General features: G+C 38.4%; 1 protein-coding gene and 1 long non-coding RNA gene across 3 annotated transcripts in view; one reads left to right on the forward strand and one right to left on the reverse strand.

The window, feature by feature from the left end:
* The window catches only part of LOC134677427 (ferrochelatase, mitochondrial), a 29,646-nt gene that overhangs the window by 14,217 nt on the left and 3,206 nt on the right, over positions 1-12,223 (reverse strand). The window contains exons 1-3 of one of the 2 annotated variants that reach the window (XM_063535889.1): positions 11,880-12,033; positions 11,150-11,247; positions 10,275-10,440 (exon numbers count right to left, since the gene is read on the reverse strand). In XM_063535889.1, coding sequence (XP_063391959.1) covers positions 10,275-10,440; positions 11,150-11,247; positions 11,880-11,895 — 280 coding nt within the window. In that variant the 5' untranslated portion in view covers positions 11,896-12,033. Of the gene's footprint in view, positions 1-10,274; positions 10,441-11,149; positions 11,248-11,879; positions 12,034-12,223 lie in introns of those variants that run through there. The other variant, XM_063535890.1, reaches the window with a different exon arrangement.
* On the forward strand, positions 6,971-8,639 carry LOC134677711 (uncharacterized). Its single transcript, XR_010100079.1, has 3 exons — positions 6,971-7,780; positions 8,065-8,208; positions 8,443-8,639. It is a non-coding gene; the product is annotated as an uncharacterized LOC134677711 (long non-coding RNA).

Raw genomic sequence — 12,223 nt, forward strand, 5'->3', positions numbered from 1 at the left:
TTACCCCTGAAACCGGACATTGAAGAAAAATTGGGGGAGTCAAGAAACAAGGCTGTGGCACAATTTTATCAACTTGAGAGAAAACTTATGAAAAATGAAAAATTATCGGAAGGTTACAAATCATTTATCAACGAATACTACGAACTGGGACATATGCGCGAGTGCGAAAGAGACACACAACCTAGCAACTACTTACCACATCACTGTGTGCAACGCGCTGAATCATCAACTACAGCGCTTCGTGTTGTTTATAACGCGTCAGCACCCAGCCACCCACATCGTCGGGTTACAGCTTGAATGATGAAATGTACAGTGGGCCCAATTTACAATCAGATTTATTTAAATTGATTTTAAGATGGAGGCAATACAAAATTGTCTTTCTCGCGGACATAGAAAAAATGTTTCGCCAGATATTGTGTCACGAAAAAGATCAACTTTATCAGAAAATTATTTGGAGAGATCATCCAAAACAAGCACTACGAGAATATGCATTAACGACGGTGACTTATGGCACAAAGGCCGCACCGTTTTTAGCAATGATGACTTTGAAACAGCTGGCCCTTGACGAAGGTCATCAATATCCTGAAGCAGCAAAAATATTGGATCAAGATTTCTACATGGACGACCTTCTAAGTGGCACGCACGATATCATATCAGCAAAGAAATTGCAAACGGATCTTATCAACCTCCTTAAAGCAGGGGGTTTCAACTTACGGAAATGGTCATCGAATAACCCCAGATTGCTAGAAGGTGTGGACACCACAAAACAACAATCATTCGATTTCAAACATCAAGAGTCGCAAAAAACCTTGGGGCTGCGATGGAACCCTCAAGACGACGAATTTACATTCCAACTTAAAATACAACCGTCGCTGACTGGTAAAACCACGAAACGCTCACTATTATCAGACATTTCGAAGATCTTCGACCCTCTAGGGTGGTTGTGCCCTACAACAACAAAACTGAAGCTATTATTTCAATCGGTCTGGAAAGAAGAAGATTTGAAATGGGACGATCAAGTATCAGAAACAATTGAAAACGAGTGGAAAAGTATCAAGCAAGACCTATATCAAATCAATCATATGAAAATCCCTAGGTGGTTACAAAACGAAGGAAAGGACACGATCGAATTGCACGCCTTTTGTGATTCCTCAGAACGTGCGTATGCGTGCGTCGTTTACAGTGTTATTCGAAGCGACTGTACCGGATCAAGCTCAACGCCCCCCAAGGATAACCATAGTGGCTGCCAAATCTAAGCTCGTGCCAGCCAAGAAAGCTGTGTCCTTGCCTAGGCTGGAACTGAGCTCAGCGTTGCTACTTTCCAAATTATTGAAAAACGTCATGGAAAGTTTATCAAAAAATAATATCAAGCTTTTCTGTTGGACGGATTCAACCGCCGTTTTAGGGTGGTTACAAGGTGATATCAACCGATGGAAGCCGTTTGTATCAAATAGAGTACAAATTATCAAAGAAATTGCGCCTTCGGCTTGCTGGCGTTACGTCAAATCTGCCGAAAATCCGGCAGACTGCGCGAGTCGCGGAATCAGCGCTACGCAGTTAAAAGAACATCCCTTGTGGTGGACAGGACCTTCCTGGCTATCTACATTTGAAGAAAACCCCCAAGAAGAGAAATATACAACCGATGAAGATATCAAATTATCAAAACAAACAAACGTGACGACGCTACAAGGCAATAACGTCGTAAGTGACTTAATTATCAAGCACAACAATATCAACCGTATGACGCGAGTATTAGCATGGATACTACGCGCCCTATCAAAATGCAAGCCTACAGTACCTTATCTTACGGTGGCGGAATTACGAAAAGCAAGAAATATGATTATCAAACATGTGCAACAAGAATCATTTGGCGAGGATATTCACACCTTGTCTCGACATGGGCAAGTGAAATCGAGAAGTACCATTTTATCATTAAACCCCTTTTTGGACGACAATGGGCTGCTCAGAGTACGAGGAAGAATAGGAAAGGCAAATATTGACCCAAACATGAAATATCCACTTGTCATCCCTCACAAAGGTCACGTAACCGATCTTCTCATAGAAAATGCTCACAAACTGACCCTTCACGGTGGAGCTCGTCTGACCTTGAGGCAGCTCAGATATCAATTTTGGATCATAGGAGGGAATCGAGCAGTTAAAAAACATATCAACAATTGTGTCACTTGTATACGCCATAGAGCTATGAAGCAAGAACAAATCATGGGAGACTTGCCGGCGGCGCGGTGTAACCCGACACGCCCGTTTTATCACACCGGCGTTGATTATACCGGCTTTATTGACGTTAAATCAAATAAAGGCCGAGGTATAAAGACAACGAAAGGATATGTAGCAGTATTTGTGTGTATGGCGACGAAGGCCATACACCTCGAACTTGTATCAGACCTCAGCAGCTCAGCATTTTTATCAGCTCTTCGCCGAATGGCAGCGCGTCGAGGAACTCCACGGCACATTTACAGTGACCAGGGGACAAATTTTATTGGAGCAAACAAGCGACTACACGAGGAAATTATAGACTTGAAAAACACCTTGGACGCAGAGTTCTTCACGACTATATCAGAGATGGAAATTGAATGGCATTTTAATGCCCCATCATGGCCCAGTGCAGGAGGTTTGTGGGAGGCTTCAGTAAAAAGCCTCAAGCATCATCTTCGCAGAGTCATGGGTGAACAGAAACTGACCTACGAAGAATTATCAACTCTGTTATCCCAGGTGGAAGCATGTCTTAACAGCAGACCATTGTGTGCTATCTCTGAAGACCCGGACGACTTGGATTTTCTGACGCCGTCTCACTTCTTATCAAGTGGTCCAAATTTGACAATATACGAAACCGAAAGAGACGAGCGGACGAGATGGCAACTTGTGCAAAAAATATTCTCAGACGTATGGAAGAGATGGAAATCAGAATATTTGTGTGAATTATCAAAACGAAGCAAGTGGCAAAAACCAAAAGAGAACTTAAAGGTCGGAGACATAGTTATCATTCACGATGCCAACTTGCCAGCCGGCAAGTGGGCACTTGGCAAGGTTGTGACCGTTCATCAAGGTCACGACGGATATGTACGTGTAGTATCAATCAAAACAAAGAATGGATTGCTCAAGAGACCCATTACCAAATTATCAAAACTGCCTGTTAATCAAGAAACGAAAGAAGAGTTGAAATCCGACCCCGAACCGAAAAAAGCAGAGCCCGATGTTAAAAAGCGACGTCCTAAGAGAACGGGAAACTTACTGACACTTGCGCTCATGCTATTATTCGCAATAATATCACCCGTCCAGTGTGAGCACAGCCTTACGAACATAAATAAACATCAAGGAATTTATTTCGACAAGATATCAAATATGCACCTTATTCGCGACGAATGGAAGCTTATTGCTTATTACAACATGGGACCTTATTGGCAAGGACAAAAATTATTAAAAGAATATCTTCACTCATTAGAAAACATGTGTATCAAGGCAGACGAGCAATCAAAATGCGACGTTATTCTCATACAACTAAGGCACGGATTCGCGGAATTAGAGTACTACAACAGCATAATGCTAGCTCAGCAGCTCACACGCCCGGCTCGCCGCCGGCGCGGCCTTGCCAACGGAGTCGGATATGTCGCGAACACTTTATTTGGAATACTGGACGAACGTTTCGCTCAACAATACGAAATGGATATCAAACTTATCAGAGATAATGAGAAACACCTGGCGTTGCTGTGGAAAAATCAGACTTCAGTGGTTGAGGCTGAATATAATTTACTAAAAAGAGTGGAAGAGGCCATGGACAAGCAACATAAAATCCTTAACCGCAACTTTATCAATCTTGAAAAAGCGACCAATGTTTTGGCCAAGGAAGTTGTCGCTGTCGAAAACACAAGTGAATTTATGTTATCATCGATTATCACTAACTCAATATTGGTGAATCTAAAAAGCATTCAGGAAACATTATTAGATACTATCACCGACGTTCACCATGGACAGTTTAATTTTCACTTATTGACTCCAGCTCAGCTAAGGAAAGAGTTAAGCATAATTTCCGGCCAGTTATCAAAGGACTTAACTATTCCAATTGAAAATATACAAACAGATCTACAAGGCATCTATCAATTGCTCAAGGTCAAGACAAGGATGACGACCAAGTACCTCATATTTGAAATCAAGATTCCGTTAGCCAGCCGGGACGACTACGAAATCTACCACCTGATACCTGTTCCTCAACAGCAAAGTGAAGCAATGATCAGTATTATACCTATTTCCGAGTATGTTGCCATGAACATACAAAAGGACTCTTTCATCCCGCTCTCAGAGAAAGAAGCCGATGAGTGTAAACAATATGATATATCAAATCACATATGCCCTTTACAAAGGCCAATATATCACATGAACGAAGACGACAACTTGTGTATCAAGGATAAAAATGAGTCAAAATGCAGGAGTATCAAGCTACCTTGCATGGACAAATGGGAAAGGTTGAATAAGCAAAACAATTATCTATTCTTCACCTGCGGTCATCGAACCATAAGAATCATATGTGCATCTCAAGTTACCGCCGAGCAAATAAGCGGAGCAGGCATTATTTCCCTAGGAGATGGCTGTGTCATTAAAAGCGAATCTCTCACAATATTCGCCCATAAATATCACACGAACAAGCTTAACATCCAGCCAGATTTAGTGAAGATAGTAATGCCTCCTATTAATAATATCATAAACTTATCAATACCTATACATGAAGAAAACGTTTCTAATTCGTCTATTAGCAAGGATTTCAAGAAACAGTTTATGGATATCGATCGACAAGTCGAACAAATGAAGGCTAGTGAAGCTGATATCTTAGCCACCCGATTATCAACCCATGACGTCCACCAGTACGTCCTTGTATACTTACTACTAGGCGCCGCCATAGTAGTATTCAGCGTGTATCTATGGAAACGCTTGCGTCTTCGCTGTTCGGCGCGGATACCTCCTGTGCCCCCCAGCGACGCATCTGCGAATATCAGAATTCAGTACGTTGCCAGAGATGACAACCGAGAGGAAGCCAACCCGCACCACACGCCTAAGATCAACGCGCACCCCACAACCAACTCGAGAACTTACCTTTCAAGAGCACGGGGACTCGACAAGGCCACGTCACCCATCGTTGGAGGACGCTTCGCTGCGAGTGAATGATTTAATATTGTGTTTATTTTTATAAGTTTTATCATTTTATTGCATACTTTTGTAAGTCTACTATTTTTTGTAATTTTTTATCTTAATTTCATCTCGCGCCCGGGAGCATGTACGGTCCGTACAAAGGTTAACATTTCGCCCGTCAGCACTTTCTGTCACATAGCATATACTTATTACCTATTTTAAGACAGTACATGCCCGACCGCCGCGGAGTGTATTCATTAAGCCGCTAATTGTATCAATTTATCATATTATCAATAAATCGTTATTTCGGTGGAAACTGCAGTGTTATCATTATCAACTATCATCTCAAGACTGTACGAGGCGCATCCCGTACAAAAACAATGTACAAATTTCGAACTTTACGCTAGCAAATTATTTCTCTCGAATTATTAAATAGTAAACGGGGTGGGATTTGTATTTTTACTAGACCGTGGATTGAATTCAATACCTTGGACTTAAACAGATTCGCGCGGGAGTGTGAATTTGAATGTTGTGGAATCGATCTTGTGAAATTAAACTCCATAGTGATCTGCTTGTACAGAGTCCCACAGTGTAATCAGAATCAATTCATAGATAGATTGGATAGTTTTTTAAATTATACATATAGCTCAACAATATAAAAATAAATATATAATTATATGTGGAGACTTGAACATAGATACTCTTAAGGATTCCCAAACAGCAAAATTATATAATGAAGTTTTGATAAGGTATAACTTACAGAACCATATTTCTGCAGCAACTCGTATCACCAGTACATCTCAAACCTCTATTGACCATATTATAACAAATATTACAGACTCGAAAACAGTTTCATGCATCATCCATGATATAGGTCTATCAGATCATACAGCACAGACTGTGCATATAAAGGTAAATGGAAACACAAGTCCCAATCAGTTTTGTCTTTTCCGTAGAGATTACAGTGAAGAGAACATTTTAAAATTTGTCAGCTGTATGTAAAATTTGAACTATAATAATGTTTACAATAAGTCTAGTACTAATGATGCATTCAACGAATTTCATGATCTCTTGGGGCTTTTTCATGACTTATGTTTTCCTTTAGTGAAAGTAGTTATAACAGAGAAACCAAAAAAAGCTAAATGGATCTCAAAAGGTCTAAGGCTCTGTTGTAAACGTAAGCGCGCATTATACTTACAAGCATGTAAAAGCAAAAATATACAGCTTAAGTCTAAGTATAAAATATACTCAAAAGTGTTACAGTCTGTTATACATAAAGCTCAAAAGAGAAGCAATTATAACTATATATTTAATGCTAGAAATGCGTGTCGCGCGACTTGGGATATAATTAATGATAGGGTGGGTAAATTGCGGCAACCAAGCTACATACACAATATAGTAAGTGATAATGGTATTACATCTAAGCCTAAAGATATTGCAGAATTGATTAACAATTATTTCATTGATGTATCCAACAAGTTCCATCCAAATTATGGATCACCGCTACAAAATTTTGATCGATTGTCTCAGAGTATGTTTTGCAATCCCACTACTCCAAAAGAGATTCTAGAAACTATTAAGAAATTAAAAAACACTGCATCAACTGGATATGATGAAATAAATTCCAAAATACTAAAGGCTTGTGCCGATTCAATATGTGTACCTCTATCGTATGTCTTCAATCTTTCTCTTGCGGAAGGAACATTTCCTGAAAGGCTCAAAAAGTCCATAGTTAAACCGCTCCACAAAAAAGGACCAAAAAATAATGTAGCCAATTATAGACCTATTTCACTAATACCTTTTTTTTTTTTTTTTTTTTTTTTTTTTTTTTTTTTTTTTTTTTTTTTTTTTTTTTTTTTTTTTTTCTGGCTTACTCCCTGCAATTTTGCACAGGGTGAATTTGCCAATGTCGGTGTTGACTTTCACACGTGAGGAGAATGTTCGGTATAATAATTTTGCATTTTTGGGAGGATGTAGTTGGGGAAACCTAAAAACAAATAATTGTTATGAACATCACAGACAAACACATGACAAATACAACGATTAGCAAAGAAGCGGGAAGCGGATGACAGAACGTTAGTAGTGCCAACATGAAGGAAGTGGAAGAGAAGAAAACGATATATATAATATAGAAATATAGAGTATAGAATAAAACGAGTGTAGATTGACATGAATTATAAGAATTAAATTAGAAAAGACAAGACATTATTTAGAGTTTAATGTTATTTGTTTGTAAATATTTAATTAGAATAGAAGTTAGTTTAGTATCCATGTGGCAAAGTAGCGAGCTAAAGCATATAGGTCGTGGAACATTTTCGGGTAATACATCGTACAGCGAGTAGCTACATTTTGTACAAGCAAAGAAGATGTGGTCCAAGTTGCCCTCATCCAACCCACATTCACACAATGAGTTCGCACGGACACCAATCATAGCCAGAAATAACGGGGTACATACTTTGCCTAAGCGTAAACGGCAAATGGTGGATATTACCCACTTCGGAGAAGTACGGAATCGATAGAACCACGGTTTTCGAGTAATTCGAGGTTGTACACAGCCATAATGTTTACCAGTCTCCAATCTAGAAATATCCCATTGCCTCTGCCATGTATTAAACATATCAGATAGCGCACAACTCAATAGGTCAGTACTGTAAATTTCCTGTTTTAGTGAACCTATCTCAATCGCCCGTTTTGCCCATATATCAGCCATCTCATTGCCTCTAATACCACAGTGGCTTGGAACCCATCCGAGAACAATATGTAGGCCCCTCGATTCACACCTACGTAGCACAGCTTTAATTTCGAGAATCAATGGGAATTTGGCTTTAAATTTTAATTGATTGCCTACTATTGCCTGCAGGCAACTCCTACTGTCTGAGAAGATAATTGTTTTTTTAATGTTATGTGTGTCTGCATATTTGACAGCCTCAAGAATAGCAACTGCCTCACCTGTGAAAATGGACGCTTGAGGAGGACATTTAAATGGAAGAACAATATTGTACCGTGGAATCCACACCGCTGCTCCCACACATCTTGCAGGATCCACCTTAGAAGCGTCAGTAAAAACTGGTAAGTAATCTTGCCATTTATCTAAAAATTTATTAAATTTGTTGTTTGCTCCTGGATCATCTTTGAAAATTCCTATATCTAATATGACCTTTGGTGAGTATATTAGGGTCTCAAACGCCACTTCAAATAAAGGGTTAGCACCAGATTGATATAAACTGGGGTGGATATTAATTAATTTTGAAAAAGAAATTACTATTCTGGGAAAAGCTTTATATGTCCAATATCTGCTTTCAGTGACCTCCAGTGCCAGCGCCTGCAAGCGTGGAAGCAGCAAGTGGTTGTTGTAAGAGCTGGCTTTGATCAAGAACCTGTCGGCTAGGTATTGTCTGCGTAGAGACAACGGCGGTTCAACACCTTCCACCTGCATGCCATTTTTGGGAGAGGGAAGCATAGCACCTAGTATGATCCTTAAACATTTAGCCTGTATAAGATCTAATACCTAACCTACCTACCACTAACCACTACCTACCACTAATACCTGTCCTATCGAAACTGTTTGAAAAACTTATGCATTCTAGACTTGTCAATTTTGCCGATAAATATGAGATTTTTTCAGACCAGCAGCATGGCTTTAGAGCTAGTAGGTCTACAGCTACTGCAACTTTTGCTCTACTCAAGGATGTCATACAATGTGTGGATAGAGGACAGCCAGTCGTAGTCCTTTTTTTGGACATGACAAGGGCATTTGACTTGGTTGCTCATTCACTCTTGACAAAACTTGAGCACTATGGAGTGCGAGGAAATGTGCTTCGCTGGATAGAGTCATACTTAAGTCAAAGAACGCAATATACAGAAATTGTTAGGAGGGAAGGCCAGTCTTTAAACACCTACAAATCTAACTGCAGAGAAAATTACTTTGGCGTGCCACAGGGCAGTGTCTTGGGCCCATTACTGTTTTCATTTTACATAAATGATTTGCCTAAAGCCGTAGATTTTCCTACCGTACTATTTGCAGACGACACTTCCGTAGTAATACCATGTACTGATATGCAAACATTTGAAAGTGACATTAATAGAACCCTGAATGCATTAGTCAACTGGCTGGAAATTAATAACCTATCAATAAATGTAAGCAAAACTAGGTATATGCAATTTAGAACTAGTAAGCGTCAAAGTTTGAAGCTAAATATAACTTGCTTAGGTGATTCTGTCAGCGAAAATAAAAGCTTCAAATTTCTTGGTATAGATTTGGATGAACATTTAACCTTTAATGAGCATGTTGATGGTGTTTGTAGTAAAATAAATAAATTTATATTCCCTTTGAGGAAAGTCAGACAAACAGTATCTCGAGAATCAGCATTACTGGCATATGTCTACACTCAGATATGGTATAATAGTATGGGGTAACTCATTTGATGTGCAAAGGGCGTTCATAATGCAAAAAAGATGTATAAGAGCCATCTTCACAATGAAACAAATGGAATCCTGTAAGCCAGTAATGCAAAAGAATAAATTGTTATCACTACCATCCTTGTACATATATGAAATGGCTCTTTTTGTTCGCCTCAATGAAACTCATTTAAAAAAAAACTGTGATATGATAAGTTACAATGACCGTATATCTAGACAGCGCAATCTACTATTTTTGCCAAAAACCTGCCTCAAACAAACAGCTAGAAGTTCATTTTATATGTGTATAAAAATATTTAATAGGTTGCCAGCTGACATAAAAGACCTTCCAATCAACAAGTTTAAAAAAAAATTATTTTTATGGCTTAATGACATGTGTTTTTATTCCATACATGAATACTTTGATTATGAAATGGAATAGAAATAGGAATTTGAAATTGTAAATAATGAATTGCATGACTTTTCTAATGTTAATAATTAATCTGACATGTTATTTCTAATATTTTTTATGTTATAATTTTATGTTAGTGCGACTATACTTTAAATTTTGCATGCTACACCAAGCAGGGTATGGTTGAACTAATTAATATGTTATTGTACACCTTTGTAAACCCATATTCAGCAAATAAATAAATACAAAAAATAAATACCACTGTCCCTTATCAGTTCCGACTAATTATGGCAACCCTAATTATACAGAGTATGACTGTACTAACCTTGTGTGTTAGTCCACTTGAGTATAGGCGAGCCGCCCCCAATCTCGTTGTACTTCTTCTGAACCTCCTCCGTCCGTCTCTTGGCTATCCAGGGCCCCAGCCTGCTCTGCACCGGTAGCTGGATCATGTCCCGGTCTGTCATGATGCGGAGGAGGTAGCCACCGACCTGCGGATTGCAATATTATAGACGTGGCAGCAGTGGGGAGAAACTCCTCAGTACTCCTGACTTCAGAGAAACTCAGCTCCGATCAGCTCAGCATTACTCCGAGCAATTATTAGGATTGACATGATGTCCATTTGCGCACGACCACCAATAAGATAATTACTTCAATTTTGACAGCCCTAAATAGTCGAAAGGGATAGTGCCATGCATCAGAAAGGGATATCATGATTTGGCCCTGAATCACTGTCAAACCTCAGTTTTGTAGGAAGTGTCCTTTCTATACGGTAGTGTTACTTAATTTGTGGTGGCAGGCCTAAGGAACTCTCAAACGCTCTGCCTCGGATTGGTACCTTATGTGTTGTGCCTTTTCAAGTTTGCAAGTCTGAATACCTATACTTCGTTTTTTTAGCATTAGAAATAAGGTAAACAATCTTGATGTGTCTTTTAATTGAAAAACACATTTTTAAAATAAGTTACGGCAAATATGTAACAATTATGAATCTAATACGATCATTTGTATTCTTCTGCTTTCATAAGTAATAGTTTTTGATTTTTAAAAAGCGTTTTTCAATTAAAATACGTGTTAAGATCGCTTACCTTCTTACAAGTTCTTTCTAATGCTAAAAAAAAACGATCTATACTCTTTCATAATGATAGATATTTCTAGTATTAAGACCCTGGGACGCTAGAGGTTTTATTAATACAGTTTTACCTGGTCCGTGGTCTCCGGGCCGCCCATATTCAACATGACTATGGCAGTCTTGGGCTTAGCACCGGTAGACATCCTCCTCGCCAGAGCTGCGCTTTTACCTGCAACATAAGTTAAAGTATTTTTACCAAAAAAATAGGGCCTATGGTCCATATGAAAATGTAATATAAAGTTGTAAGTAAAGTAAGGTTGTGCGACTTGCAACCCGGAGGTTGCAGGTTCAAACCCGGCTCATAACAATGATATCATTTGACTTCATTTTTCAGTGAAGGAAAACATTGTGATGAAACCGGACTAATCCAAATATAACGCCTAGTTTGCCCTCTGGGTCGGAAGGTCAGATGGCAGTCGCTTTCGGAAAATCTAGTGCCTACGCCTATTCTTGGGATTAGTTGCCAAGTGGACCATAGGATCCCATGAGCCATGGCAGAAATGCTGGGATAATGCGAGTAGTCATCTTCACTAATATGAAGTTGTACACATATGAAGAGTAACTACAGCTAAGAGACAGACGGTTTGCTAAGGTTTAGTAATAAAATTTCGCTTATCAACAAAACAATCAACTATTGTATTGTACTTCTAATAATTTCCGATTTACATTTCATCCGGCATTTTAATATCCTACTATTATTACAGTACAGTATAATATTACTATAAAAAGGTATGTAATATAATAAACAGCATATATTATGTCTCTAATAAACATACAACTTATGATAGCTTTCCGACTTACAAATTGAAGAAATCATTCTGTTATCTTCCGGTTACAAACTTTAAGCCACAATATACAAACAAAATATATGGAATATATTGAGATCAATTAAAATTTCACTCTAAACTTGTTCATAAATGTTATCAAATGCCAATTTTCATTGATAAACCAATAAAAATGTGAAATTTCACTTCATTACAACAATAAAATAAACCAAATTTTTGAATGATTCTGATTGAATTGAATGAATGAATGGTCAAAATATAATATTGTCATGTCATAATGACGTTTGCTTATATTTACATACGAATTTCTATTTATTTTTAATGTTTCCTATTGAAATAATGGCATAATTTAAATTCAAA

The sequence above is a fragment of the Cydia fagiglandana genome, chromosome 26, assembly GCF_963556715.1.
Source record: "Cydia fagiglandana chromosome 26, ilCydFagi1.1, whole genome shotgun sequence".
Taxonomy (NCBI): domain Eukaryota; kingdom Metazoa; phylum Arthropoda; class Insecta; order Lepidoptera; family Tortricidae; genus Cydia; species Cydia fagiglandana.